At 45.5% G+C, this 14,797-nt stretch overlaps 1 protein-coding gene across 2 annotated transcripts in view; it reads left to right on the forward strand.

Annotated features, from left to right (window-relative positions):
- The first annotated feature begins 2,549 nt into the window (after positions 1-2,549).
- The window catches only part of CAMSAP3 (calmodulin regulated spectrin associated protein family member 3), an 89,479-nt gene continuing 77,231 nt past the window's right edge, over positions 2,550-14,797 (forward strand). For both annotated transcript variants that reach the window (XM_088480371.1, XM_088480372.1), the window contains exon 1: positions 2,550-3,074. In XM_088480371.1, coding sequence (XP_088336497.1) covers positions 2,963-3,074 — 112 coding nt within the window. In that variant the 5' untranslated portion in view covers positions 2,550-2,962. The remainder of the gene's footprint in view (positions 3,075-14,797) is intronic.

The following is a 14,797-nucleotide window of genomic DNA, read 5'->3' on the forward strand; positions in this document are numbered from 1 at the left end:
AAAGATTTTTATACACAATCGATTGCAAATTGCACGATTGCTGCAATCAATCTCTGATGTATGGGGGCCTTGAGATGTGCGTTTATTTCATAACCATGAACAAAATGCTCTGGTCCTGGACTTCCCACTTGATTTATGATTGCAGCCACCTGTGCTAAACTAGGTAATTGATGAGAGTTATGTTTAAACACAGGTGAGGGCAATCTGAAATCAAGTGGGAAGTACAGGACCAGAGCATTTTGTACCTGGTGGAAAGGGTCATGAAGGAGGGTATGCATCTGTGGCCGGAATGCCAATACGCTTGGTTTGAAGCAGAGGCGTATCTATAATGGGTGTGGGGCACACAGGCCCCCGGGTCCAGGGGGCCCACACCGCACACCCTGCACCCATAACTAATTATACTCACCTGTCCGCCGATTCCCGAAGTGCTGCTCCGCAGCGCCGAACCGGCGCTGTAGAGCGGCAAACACTCACTGGGAAAATGGCGTCGGACATTTTCCCAGTGATCTGTGCATGCACAGAAAAGATGTCCCCAGGAAAGTAGGTGTGGGCGCCATTTTCCCGGAGACCCGTGCATGCGCTGTAGGTTCTGGAATGAAGTCAGAATCTACAACGCTCAGTGCCGCTGAGTCGCAGTCAGAGAGGAGGGGGCCCAAACTGAGGCTGCACACGGTTCCCCTCCTCTCTTAAAACGCCCCTGGTTTGAAGGCCATGCTCATCATCAGTGTGCACTTGTATCTCATCCTTGTTACAAAAGATACATCTGATAACGGCTGTGTTTAGGATCGGCAAATCTGCATTTCCATCCACACCACACTGAACTTCACTTACGTGAGAGCACCCTGTTATAGCCCATTTAAGCCCTTTAGTTGCAAGTGGAGATGCTACTTAATTGCGTTTGACTCTGCTTCACCTGTAGCTATGTGCACGTGGCTACACTTCAGTGTGAAACACGCACGATGCGCTCTGCAAATGGGTTCAACATTCAGCCCTGCATCAGCCCTTAAGGTGCCCATACACGGTGCGATAGGCAGAGTGCGCTGCGACGGGCGGCATATCGGGCGGTCCCCACACACAGAGCGAACCGCTGCCCGACATACAGGCACCTCCCTCCCCCACCCGCATAGCGCTGCATGGGATCGTACATCGCATCCCCAGATCAAATGAACCTGCAGTAAGATCTGGAGGTGCGATGTATGACCCCATGGGAGCGCGATTAATCCGATATCTTGCCCATATACGGTATGATATAGCAGCGATATCGCACAGTGTATGGGCATCTTTAGACTGACCTTAATAGTGCAGTATAATTAAACATTAATATTCATAATAATAATATTTCCCACATAAAGTTCACAATTAATTCCTTCCCCTAGCTCTGCAGCCATAAGGGTCTGCTTTCCTTATTAACTGCTACACTACCTCCTGAATCTGTCTCCTGCCAATGGCATTACGGGGCTACCACCAAAGAAAGGAGAAAACTGCATAAAACAAAACTTTGGCTAGTGTGATATAAGTCTTATCCCAACGTCCTTAAAATAAAAGCGACAACACTACAGATGATCATAATACCCGTAAGTTATGTAATGTAATACGATATCTGCTGAAGGGTATGTACTGTAAATATCCCCATGTTATTAGAAACATAGAAAGGTAAAGTAAGTGCTTGTGAGGCTGAAGAGAACTGTGTACTCCTAGGCCTGGGGCTGTATGAGTGTATGTGGAGAGTTGTAGCCCCCCTGTGAGCAGATATCTGTTGTGTATATGACAGTAGTCAGCAAGTGTCTTACCTGACAAAGGGCCCCACACAGCTTCCAATGTAAAAGTGATCAGGATTCCTCCATCACCTAATGCAAGAGTCAATTATTAGTGGATGAGTGGTTTTATAACCTCCCGTGGACAGATCCTGTTTATATACTGCAGCTTTAAGTACTGGGGGGGGGGGCTGTACTTTTATGATGACGTAAATAAAACCAATATTTTATGATTATTCTATGAAGTCTGGTGAGTGCACCCTAGTTTTTTGGAGATTGTCTTTGACAGGGTATTTACCTTGTTTGGGTCAGCTACCCCAGCATTGGATTCATGATAACGTGAGTGTGGACACTTTGCGGCTTTTTTATATATATATATATATATATATATATATTTATATATATATATACACACACGCAGTTTGTGTTATATACATTAAATAAATCTATCAACTCTATATGGTGCAGCTAAATAGATAGTAGGGTAATAAGGGTGTTATATTAACATTATTATATGGAGAGAAGGTTATAAGTGGCATAAAGACATGTTCCAAGTCAGCCAGTGATGGAGCAGTATATAATAACTCATAGAATAAAGCGACCACGTGATAGCACTGCAGAGACCTGTGTATGTACACTGATAATGAGACATATAGTGCAGATAATAAGATGCTGCTATGAATCACCGTGTGAGATCAGTATTATTGCTATGGGGAAGAGGCTGCTGGCTTCTCCCATTGTCCATACTGAATTACCTGTTAGGAAGAGGGAGAGACTCCTCCCTACAGAGTGAGGTCACATAGCAGGAGGGAAGGAGAGGGAGAGCTGGGGGGAAGGGAGGAGAGAGACAGCAGCAACAGCCAGTGCACCTGAGACAGCTGGAAGGAGGAGAGACTGCAGCAGCACTCGGCCGGCGCCCCCCACCCTCACCTCCATGCGGTGCTGAAGGACAGCTCTCCATCCGCAGCCCACCTATACCAGCCGAGGAAGGGGCTCACCCGGTCCCTGTGCCCTGCTTGTTGTCGGTGTAATCAGCCGGATTCCCCCCCTCCCTCTCCCGTTCCTACCTCCCTATCCACCATTCATACCCCCCTGTCCACCATTCATACCCTTTCTCTCCTATTCTTATCCCCCCTCTCTTCCTCATTCATGCCCCCTCCCCTGATGGATCTTCTGCACTAGCCCGGCCACCAGAGAGGGGGATAATAATGAAAAAGAGCTTTTTGGTACCAGAGATTAAGCCTTTGGATGTATATGATGTGCAGCAGGCCAGGATTTCTGCCTCCCTCAGCTGGCTGATCTACAAATGCTATGGCAAAGGTAAGGGAGGGCCATTTCCCGTACCGAATACTATCGTAAAGCATTCATATAATATATGCTGTATTTACTATATAGCCACCTTCCTGTAATGGTTATGTGTTTGTACATGTGGGTGGAGATTTCTTTTTTTTTCATACACATCATAGGCTATGTCTTATTTGTCATAAATATAATTTAATGTCTTTTAACTTCTTTTCTTACATACCCTGGTAAATACAGAAATACAGGAGGCCGTGTCCGTTGGACAGTGTAATGTAGGAATCTACCTGCCCCTCCATCTTCCTCAGTCCTGTGAGATCTCTATTATACAGCTTTTCCACCAAAATCCCGGGTCCAGCTCAGGACACGGGTTTCAAACTGTGTCACATCGGCCTGAAATCCGTTTACACTGCAGGCTGGACCCGGGATATTGCCAGGGCTTACCTCTGCTGGCTCTTGGAGATTACATCATCTCCAAGCGCTGGGAAATGCGGTTCTCCCTATGCTGTGAACGGGACACGGGTCCGATGACCCAGGATACCAGTTTCCACTGATCCTTACCCGAATAAAACCCCGCTCGAGACCTGGAAAGAAATGCCGGGTCAGACGATCTTTTCTACTGAGCCGCGACCCAAGTTGACACTGCAATAACCCGGGTTTTAGCGGCAGTGGAAAAAGGGTATTACCTTGTTTTACTCCTGCAGTCTATGCCTATTACCAACATCCCTACATCTCCCAAATCCTCTGTATATTACACCTGTAATCTTGACTGGAGCCTGCTCTAACCAATCCCAAATTTTACCCGTCTCTATAACAGGACCCCTTCATCTATTTAACTCTGGAGACCCACCCTATAAAGTTACATTCAGGCAGATCATTACTGTATTCCTTAATGTAGTTACATCATTAATAATGAGGAGGATGAGATGTAGTTTAACTCTGTGCCTGGCCATCTGCAATTTCTCTGGTTGAAATGTGTATATAGATCTATCTATCCATTATATTGCACCTGTACAGGCCATATGTGTAGCATTCATGTACGTGGGATTCAGTATATGGAAAGCCCTTTGTTTTATTATGGCTTATTGCTCACATGCTAGAGACCCAGTCTTTTTTATGAACAAATCTACCTGCTTATCGCACCCAATGCGAGGCTGCACATCCATTTACAGGGGGTGGGGAGACACCGACACCACCGTTTGTGTTACATGGGATTTATGAGGGCCTCTCCCACCTTACAAAACGCTCCAAGCGTTGTTTTCAGAAGCCATAGTTAAAATGTAATTAAATTTTTTTTTTAATCCACCCACCTCTCTGTCTATGATTCTATTGTTCCTGCCCTAGGGTGTGTCACGATAATGGGGTCTGGTCTTTTTATGTGACGAGTACTGCGTGATGTCATGCTGGCAGACAGTGATGTGTTACTCTAGATTTGAGCATCTATAGTATATTCTATATATGATCAGCCTGTGGATCATTGCGTTTTGGTCCTGAACACATGAAATGTTCAGGTATTGGGGAATGTTCTCTGATAAGTGTGTATACACTATGTGTATTTCCTATATACTGGTTCCCTCCCCCTCTGTCAGCCTGCTCTACAGGCCCTGTCCAGGTGTGATGTCACCTGTCACAGATGTGATTTATGTAATTCCTGGGGCCTGTCAGGTATTACACCTGCCGACGTCTCACCTGAATGACACTGTGCCACGTACAGGCACCTGTACTTGAAAATACTAGAGGATGTGCTGCCGTGTGTGTGTATGTATGTGTGTGTGTATATATATATATATATATATATGTGTGTGTGTGTGTCTAGGAAGGACTCCTACATATATCACTTTTAATGGACCTTTCCAGTATTTGCTATATAGAATATGTTTGTATTTTACTATTTAGATCACCAATGTGCTTTGAGTAATCCTGATGAATAGGTTCCTGTTTACTGTAATCGTCACCTAAAAGTAAACAAGTGATGGCTTTAATTGAGGGATTTCCATATCATGTTTTGGTTTCAAAGTATTGGAGCCCTGTAAACACAAAGGAGTACCTATTGTGCACCCTAGGGCAGAGGTCACGTGTAGCGCCATAGACTAGACTGCTCTCCTGCTTCTTGGAGACATAGGAGTAACTGCTGTACGGTCACACCATGTATGTAGCAGGTTACTGTATGATCAGATGGTGAGGTCAGCCATGTATTTGTTTTGTGTTTGTGCTGAGGGAACTGTTCATGCTGGTACTTTCATCTCCCCATATGATGTGATCAGCTGGTACTCTACAATAATATGTGGCCCCTTTGCATCTGCATAAGGATGTGTGGCTCCTGACATATGGTATGTTTCCCACACTGTAACAACTAGCCCTATGGTCTCTATAGAGACCAGACTGTATCTTTCCCAAGGCACTAGCTGTATAGCTGTGTGGTGTCATAGTCCACTGTATAACATTGCATTACTGAAATGTCCTGTAATAGTATTTATTACTCTATAATATATAATCATAAATAATACGGTGGGACATACAAGAGTTCTTTACCAGGTCATGTACAAACTGGTGTATGAAATGTGTTTTAACGTGTGTTAAAATGTAAATAAAAACGCATTAACCACATGTTTGTGTACATACAGTATGCGTTTTAAATGCATTTCCAAGTGCTTTGTTTTTTTGGGGGGGGCGGGGGGGGGGGGGGGCTGGGGGGCGCTGGGGGTATGTTGTAACATTCATCATTGGCCTGGACATGATGGCAATTCAAACACAAGGAAATGCTTCTTCACCCCATCTGATTGTGTTTCCAATAGGTTAATATGGTAAGTTTAGAAGTCTGGAGACGTGTCTGGCACACTGAGGCTGGACTGGAAGGGTCCAAGGTGACACAATGCAAATATACAGTATATGGTCATTTGGTACAAATATTAAATATTTACACCTGTGCTGAGTTTCCATTAAGAATCCATGTTAAGTATATTGTCAAAAGGGGACACTTTGGGGCATATATAAGCAAAAGCGTGATAAGTGATTTTTATTTATTCGCACTGATGTTGCAGAGGCAGCTGATGGTTTAACTTTCGTCTTCCTGACCAGGCTAGCTGCTTCACTTGTGTAATTTGCAAGATTAAATAATAATAATTTTTTTTTTTTAAAGAAGAGAGCACATTTTCATTCACTCATCCTGGGGTACTGTAGCTATAACAGAACAAGCACTGCAGGGGTACATGTGCCACGTTATTGCTTGTTAAATAGGGAATGGATTAGTGGCGAATCTTGTCACTGGCCGGGTAGTGCAATCGCCAGTAGTGACCCCTTGATGTACAGGGTAAAGCTAATCGCCCTACCAGAGATATGCCCCTTAGCCTCTAACAGCTGGCATTATGGAGAGGTAATGTGTGGCAGTAACTTCTCCCTGCCATCCTGCACCTACGTATAGATGCTGAGCACATGCCTTATACAGTGCAGCCTGCTCTTGATCCATATTATTCTGTAGAGAGTGTCCCTGATCAGGCCCTTGTTGTTGTCACTGATACTTTGCCTCTCCCTCTTTCTGTCCCCCTTTGTTCTGTGTCCATGAATTAAACATTGCAGATCGGAGCTGCTGTGCGAGCAGAACCCTCCTGCGCTGAGCGCGGCAATCCCCCTGAATGATTGTAGTCTGTGCCCTTGTCTTCACATCACTGTTACATACACATGAGTACACAGCTATGTATCCTGCATGTCTGTGTATTAGGAGGGCAGCAGTCTTTATGCTGTGGTCAATATATTCATATAGGCTAGTTCTCTATAGTATGAAGTGGTCTGTGTGTTGGGAGGAAGGGGGAGGTCAGTCCTGCAATTCTGTAATAAGGTGAGGTGTACCTGCTCGTGTAATAAGGTGAGGTGTACCTGCTCGTGTAATAAGGTGAGGTGTACCTGCTCGTGTAATAAGGTGAGGTGTACCTGTTCGTGTAATAAGGTGAGGTGTACCTGCTCGTGTAATAAGGTGAGGTGTACCTGTTCGTGTAATAAGGTGAGGTGTACCTGCTCGTGCCCTGACCCCTGTCTCAGGAGGTGATGAGAGGTTTGTGTATTATGAGCAGTGGTACAGGAAGTAGTCATGGCGACTGCAGCAAGTGCATGTTACGAAGCCCCTGCTCCCCAGTACTAATTTAGGAAGGGGTATGGACTTTATAGCAGAGCAATTTGAAATGGAATAAAGAACATTCCTAAATCACCTCCACTCTCAGACCCCTTTTATTTTATTCCCCCGCTTTATTTATACCCACCCCTGTTGTTCATCATCCTGGTTATTCTTCAATCGGGCATTCCCATCCTATTCAGTTGCACCCCTAAATCCCCCCCCCCCAAAATAAATAAATCATACATCTTCTCTTTTATGCAATAGAAGTGGCGGGTCAGAGTGCTGGCCTAGGTCGCTGCTCCTAGTCACATGATGCTGCAGCTCCCAGTCATGTGATCAAATGCAGGCAGTCATTCCTACCGACCTCTTCAGCTTTGTAAGCTAAAAGTAGCACAAGGGCAGCTGGACTGCACACACTAATGGTGCGTACACACTGGGCGATTAAAGTGGACGACTGAACGATAACGATATCTTAGTCGTTCACTTTATCGTCCATTTTTTTACCTAAATGATGAACGACGTACGATGCGCGTTACCACAGGTCGTTCGTCTTTATCGTTCATCGGGCAAACATGCAGGCCAACGTGACGATATTGTCAGGTTGCTGCATGTTGGGGAATGGGGGAGAGAGCCCGGCGCTGAGCGATATCGTTAATGATATCGTTCAGCGGGTGTGCTCAATGTCATGAACGACATTAAGCGCACCCTGCCGGGGACACACTAGACTATATCGCCCAGGGAGCATATCGTGTAGTGTGTATGCTCCTTTACTACTATTATAGTGTTACACACCCTCTTGCTTCAGAGCCAACTTTTTTTTGTAAATTTGATGATAACTTCTATTACTGTATAATAATGTGCGTTCTCAGGGGTCTATTTACTAAGCCTTGGAGTCACCAACAGAGCTGGCTTCTATGGACATAAATGATAAACACAGATACACAGTCTCTAGACACTTGGAACTATGAAACTAAACAGAGTAATGTAGTTTCTAATCACAAACGCTGCATTGTCAGAAAAGATACAAATGATCAAATGTCTCCAGTACCAAGGCTGCGCTGCCCAATTGCTGTGCGCAGTGTCAGTTGTCAGCGCCAGTAGTAATGTGACCTGCACAATGTAGCTGGCTCCCAGTTATGTACAGTGTACTGGAGTGCGGTCCCATTACAGTCACACAGGACACAGGTGGATCTGTCACACTGTGTTCCCACCCTAGGTATACGGAAGCAGAATAAACATACAGGAATTTGCATGGACTTTGAATACAGGCCAGAGTGCCTGTTCTGTGCTGCTGGAAGTGCACCATACAATAACAGTACTGACTCATACATAGGGTGACAGCCCAGTCATTTATAACTCAATAAATATGAAATTCTTCTGCTGCATTGCAATTAGCTCTGATGCTGTCAGCATACCTGATCTTTATGACATGCACACATTAGCATATGTATCTTATGTATTCTTTTCTAAAGGGTTGGCCTGGAATAATATGTTTTATAAACTACATACAGACAGGTATGGTTGTGTTTCCTGCTACTGTCACTGTGAGGAGCAGTGCTATACCATTTAGGGGTCTATGTACTAAGCCGTGAACTGAGATAAAGTCTGCTCCTAACTGTCATTTTTCAAGCACAGCCTGTGACATGGCAGGAGCTAATTGGCTGGTACTTTATCTCCATCCAAGTCTTAGTAAATAGACCCCTTAACATGTGTAACACCAGGATAGTGTTGGGAATGTAAAGGGTCACTTTTAAAAGTAGTTTAGTATATTTTCCAGATAATAGATGACATACCTGTATCATGTTAGTCATTGTTTCAGTAATAATATCTTTTCTTTTGTTATGTTGCATTTATTTAATGTAGAGTATTGGCAATCTCCACCATGTACAATTTAAAGTGGACCCTACCCAGATAGTTCCAGGTAATGCAGGCTATCAATTCACTGCAGGGGCACCCAGATTGGTGGGGTAGGGTTAGCCGAAGAAAGGGGTGAGACTAGTTCAGGAAGCAGCATAACAGACCAGTTATGTGCTCAGTGTCTTCTCTATTTCATCAGCAGACACCCAGCACACAGCTCAGGGAGGAGGGGAATCTGTAGCTGTCTAATACTGCTTTTATACCGAAATTCCCGGTCTGACCCGGAGGTTGGAATAGGGTTCCAATCCAGATCAGACCCGGAATTTCCCCAGTGCCGACCCAGGATATTCCCGAGTCGGCAACGTTCACACTGGAGACCTGGCTTTCATGCTTGGAGATGACGTCATCTCCAAGCACCACTGAAGCCAGCCAATCGGCAGGCATGCGGCACGATCCAGGTCTCCCTGACACGGATCACGCCGTTTACACTGCAGGGTTTCACGGGTTATTCCCGTGTTAAATCCTGCAAGTTACCTGGGTTGGATTGCCGAGTCACTCGATCCGGCAATCCAACCCTTTCCCCTTTTACACCAAGGAGCTACCCGGGTAAACATGCAATAACCTGGGTTTTAGCTCTGGTGTAAAAGGGGTATAAGAGGAAAGTGGGTTATCACTGTCTGTGTGTCTGTCTGACCTGTCAGTCTTAAGCTGGGTACACATTATCCGATATGTAGACGAAATGTCAGCCGATCCGGCGCATTGGGCAGACACATCGGCCAGTGTGTACGCACTTCTTATGACCAATAGCGCTCTCATTTGGTCAGCAGTCGCATTGTGATGTTGTTCCTACATGCAATTCAATCTGATGATCCGGCTAACGACCCCATGTAGCAGGATGCGGCTGGTGCCGACATGTCGGGCACCGGATTGTGTAATGTGTACTGGCCATCCGATGTGTCAGCCTGTCAGTGGTGCGGTTGTCCGGCGCAACGCTGGGTGCACACATAGTCACTCCTTGTACAGTCTGTCCTGTGAGCTTGTATCCCAGCACTGTCAGTGTGTCTGTCTGTCCTGTGAGCTTGTATCCCAGCACTGTCAGTGTGTCTCTGTCCTGTGAGCTTGTATCCCAGCACTGTCTCTGTCCTGTGAGCTTGTATCCCAGCACTGTCGCTATGTGGTCATGAAAACATAGAAACAATAGCATTTTAGTTTCAGTCCAGTTGGTGGTATAGACTACATGATGGACACGGTAAGAACTCCCATCTCTACGGTAAATGTATACTTACTGCAGTGCTGAACGTACCAGATTCACCTAACTTCACTGCAGGTAAAATGCTATTTTATAGCATGTGATAAGCATTTTACCCTTTTAAATCTAGTAACTTTGAAAAAAATAATTCAAAATAAAATCAAATTTTGTTGGGCAATAGGCGCGTTTTTGTTTTATTTTTAACCTTCCTTGTTACTTGGCTATACGATGTTACTATTCTGACCAAAAAGTTTCAGAATGTGTCCCTACAACCCATTGCTGACCCTTTTCATGGCAATCTTTGTTACAGTGGTAAAAACTGGTTGTACAGTGACACTATTTACACCCTTGTCAGTTAATCAGTCGACCTGCAAGTCAAATGCTCTGCAATCCAGTCTTGTTTCACTGAATGACCACATTGTACCGTGTGTGTTTGGTGATGGGTGGTTCTTTGGCTGGTCTTACAAACCATGCCTTATACTGGCTGACAAGAATATATATATATATATATATATATATATATATATATATATATATCATCTCTATTATAATATATTCCTAGTCCAAGCACTTGAGTTTATTAAGCATTTATCTATAGATCTCTAAATACAACCTTAAAGCTCAGGAGACAATAACTGAGCCAACACACTGCCTGGTGGAAGCCCCTTGTTTGAGTACCTGGCAGATAGTGTCTGTCCATGAGGTGGCATGCCCATGTTCCACTAGTTGTGAGGATGTGAAGTGGATAAAGTTTCATTGGAAATTCTGGTCGTAAGGGCACAGACCTCATAAAGTACTAACAATCCAAATGATGTATTGGCTGGAGGTTAATTTAAATATGACTGACACTTCTACAGACAATACATATTTCCGTATCCTAACCGGTATTCTTGCATTACCGGCGCCAGAATGCCGACGCCAGTCAGAATCCCAGCACTGGCATCCCGACCTCCGGTATAATTACCCCCCCCCCTTCTTTCCCTAACCCTCCCTTCTTGTAGCATAACCCTAACCCTCCTCTTTAGTACCTAAACCTAACCCTCCTGACCTTCGTGCCTAGCCCTAACCCTCCCCAGTGGTGCCTAACCCCCATCTCCTCCAAGCCCCCCTCTCCCCCCGAAAGCTAACGCTAACCATGCTATGCTATCCATTCAGGTTACCGAAGTGGATGGGGTATTGAGTTGTCACTTGATGAGGAAAGTGCGCCACACTGTCTATGGGGGGTATCCAATTAGCAGCGCTAAAGTAGCGCTGCTAATTGATCGCGGCGTGGCTATCCAATTATCCCCAAAGTACTGCCTGACGCCGGCACATATTGTGGATATTTTTCGGGACCTAATGTGTCCCGAAAAATCCACAATTAGTGCAGTTTTTTCACCACCTAAATGGCGAAAACACATAGGTCCAGGAGCTTATCGCGGGTCCTATATGGTTTCAGGAGAACTATGCTATTATTTAGACCAAAATAATAGGATAGGGTGAAAAAAAACCTTGGTGAAAAATCCAGTTTTATCGCAGGTTGCGGCTATCAATTTGCGCCCGAACAATGTTCGGGGCTAATTGGATACCCCTCTATGTGAGGGCTCTGCTACTATCACTGTAATCATGTCAGACCTGCTCACCTCATTCCATCAGCTTCTAGAAGCACACAGAAATCCTGGGTGATGAACCAGAGCCGCTGCGAGGTGGGGTGCAATTCTTCCCCCACCTCGGGAGTAGTGAGATTGGTGTGTAAGTCACAGGAAAAGGTTTATATTATCTGCTGACTGACTAAGGGGCCTATTTATGAAGTATTACACCATGCGGAAACTGTTGTTTCTACATGCATCAGGTGTATTTTAGTATTGGTGTAATTTAACGAATGCCGGCCCTACCACATGAGAGATCTCCTTTTGATAGGCAAACTACGGTAATCCTCGTCATTCTCATTGGTGACTGCGGTCTGGACCAATCTTTTAAGCTCTGAAAAGTTTTGATTATCGGAGCTGGACGCTGGTAGCTAACGACGGTTTTCGCTGGTCTGTCCTATTGGGAGAGGACCACAGGATTAGGATCTTCTGACTGCCTACATTCCTAGTACTGGCCAAGATCCCCTTTGCCCCATAACAGCCAGAACCCTTCATGCTGTGGGTTCAGCAAGGTGCTGGAAGCATTCCTCAGCTTCTGGCCCTTGGTGAAAGGACGGCATCACACAGGTGCTGCAGATTTAGTAACTGCACATTATGCTGCAAATCTCCTGTTCTACCCTATTCCAAATGTGCTCTATTGGTTTGAGATCTGGTGACTGGGGAGGTCCCTGGAGTACAATAAACTCATTGTCATATTTGTGGAACCAGCGTGAGATGACGTGTGCTTTATGACTTTGTGTGTTAATCTGCTGGAAGCAGCCTTTAAATTGGTAGACTGGCCATATAGGGATGCACAGGTCAGCAACAATACTCAAGGGGGAGATGTATCAAGCCTTGGAGAGAGATAAAGTGGAGTAGTTTCACAAAGCAACCAATTGGCTTCTTACTTTCATTTCATAAACTGTACTAGTTAATGAGTTAAGAGCTGATTGGTTGCTTTGCACAACTTCATCTTTCTCCAAGTCTTGATACATCTCCCCTTCAGGCTATTGGCATCCCACTGCTAGGAGCTTGAGCCATTGACAAAAGGCAGGAAGGTTCCATGGATTCATGGTATCTCTGCCAAATTCTGACCCTATCCCATGTGTATGTAGCAACAGAAATTGAGATCTATCAGACCAGGTGATGTTTTTCCAACCTGCAGTTGTCCAGTGTGTGTGAGCCTGTGCCCACTGTAGCCTCACTTCACTGTTCTCAGCTGACAGGAGTGGAACCCGGTGGGGTTTTCTGTCGCTGTAGCCCATCAAGGTCTGACATGCTGTGTGTTCAGAGACGCTCCTAGGAGTATGGCCTGTCTGCATCCTGCTGTTATAACGCATGTTATCTTCCTGTCTGTTGGAACCAGTCTTCTCTGACCCCTGTCATTAACAAGTCATTTTTGTTTACAGAACTGCTGCTCACTGGGGGTGGGATGTACTAAAGTGAAAATGCGGCCAGAACTCCGAAAATTGGCATTTTCGGAGGTTTGACTGCATTCCCCATATGTCCCCTGTGTTTCTGCAAGCGAAACTTGACTGAGCTTGTACCCGGTAGGCAACGCCATCCATTCGATGCTGAATACATCCCGCCCTGGAAGTCTTATGTTATGTGTGCCATTCTCTGGAAATTCTAGAGACTATCATGCAGTGAAATGCCGCCAAATGACTTACTGATTAGAGTGCTAAATGTCATCGGAATATGCTGGCGCTATATATATATATATATATATATATATATATATATATATATATATATATATATTTTATATATATTATATATATATTAGGGATGTGCGCCGGACCATTTTTGCCGGATTTGGTTCTAATTCATCGTCCGGATTTGGATTTGCCAAACTGCGGTGACTGGCTTTGGATTTGGATTTTTTTACAAAAATTGACAAAAAAAGCTAAAATCACATAAATTGGTCTTTTTTTTTTCTTCCTAGAGTATTATTAACCTCAATAACATTAATTTCCAGTCAATTTAGACCATATCACAGCTTATAATATTGTTTTCAACATTATTGGCCAAAGGTTGCAGTGAGCTGACTGGTTACTAAGCGACAAAGCAGCGGCACAACGACACAGACACCACAGTATAAAGCACATCTATGACACATTGCCACACAGCAGTGGCAGAAATGAAAAGTAGTGCACCCACCCAGTGGGGTACGGCCAGCAGAGTCACAGTACTTGTTTACAAAGTGGGCTACGGCCCTAGGAGTCACAGTGCACAATCTTATTAGCATTACACCGCACATAGGGCCTGATTCACATTACACCATAAAGTAGTGTCTCTTATTTATGTTACGACACACAGTAGTGCCCCTTTTACACAATGCCCACAGTAGTGAGCCTTTTACACAATGCCCACAGTAGCGGTGTCCCTTACACAATGTCCCCCAGCGGTGGTGCCCCCTATGCAGTCCCCTTAGTAGTAGGGTCCACTATGCAGCCCCCCCAGTAGTATGGCCCCCCCCAGTAGTATGGCCCCCCCCAGTAGTATGGGCCCCCCCTGTAGTATGGGCCCCCCCTGTAGTATGGGCCCCCCCTGTAGTATGGGCCCCCTGTAGTAGGCTGCCCCAGTAGCAGCCCCCCCAGTAGTAGTATGGCCCCCCCCAGTAGTATGCCCCCCCCCAGTAGCAGGCCCCTCAGTAGTATGGCCCCCCCAGTAGCAGACCCCCCCCCAGTAGTATAGCCCCCCCCAGTAGCAGGCCCCTCTGTAGTATAGCCCACCCCAGGAGTGGTGCCCCTTATGTATTGCCCCCTGTAGTAGTGCCACCTGTATAAATGCCCCTCGAGTATTGCCCCAGTAGTAGTGCCCCCCCCAGTAGCAGATCCCCCCCCAGTAGTGCAGATCCCCCCAGTAGTATGGCCCCCCCAGTAGCAGGCCCCTCTGTAGCAGGCCCCCCCCAGTAGCAGGC

This window comes from Taudactylus pleione, unplaced genomic scaffold (assembly GCF_031769625.1).
Source record: "Taudactylus pleione unplaced genomic scaffold, aTauple2 ptg000253l, whole genome shotgun sequence".
In the NCBI taxonomy this organism is placed as follows: Eukaryota; Metazoa; Chordata; class Amphibia; order Anura; family Myobatrachidae; genus Taudactylus; species Taudactylus pleione.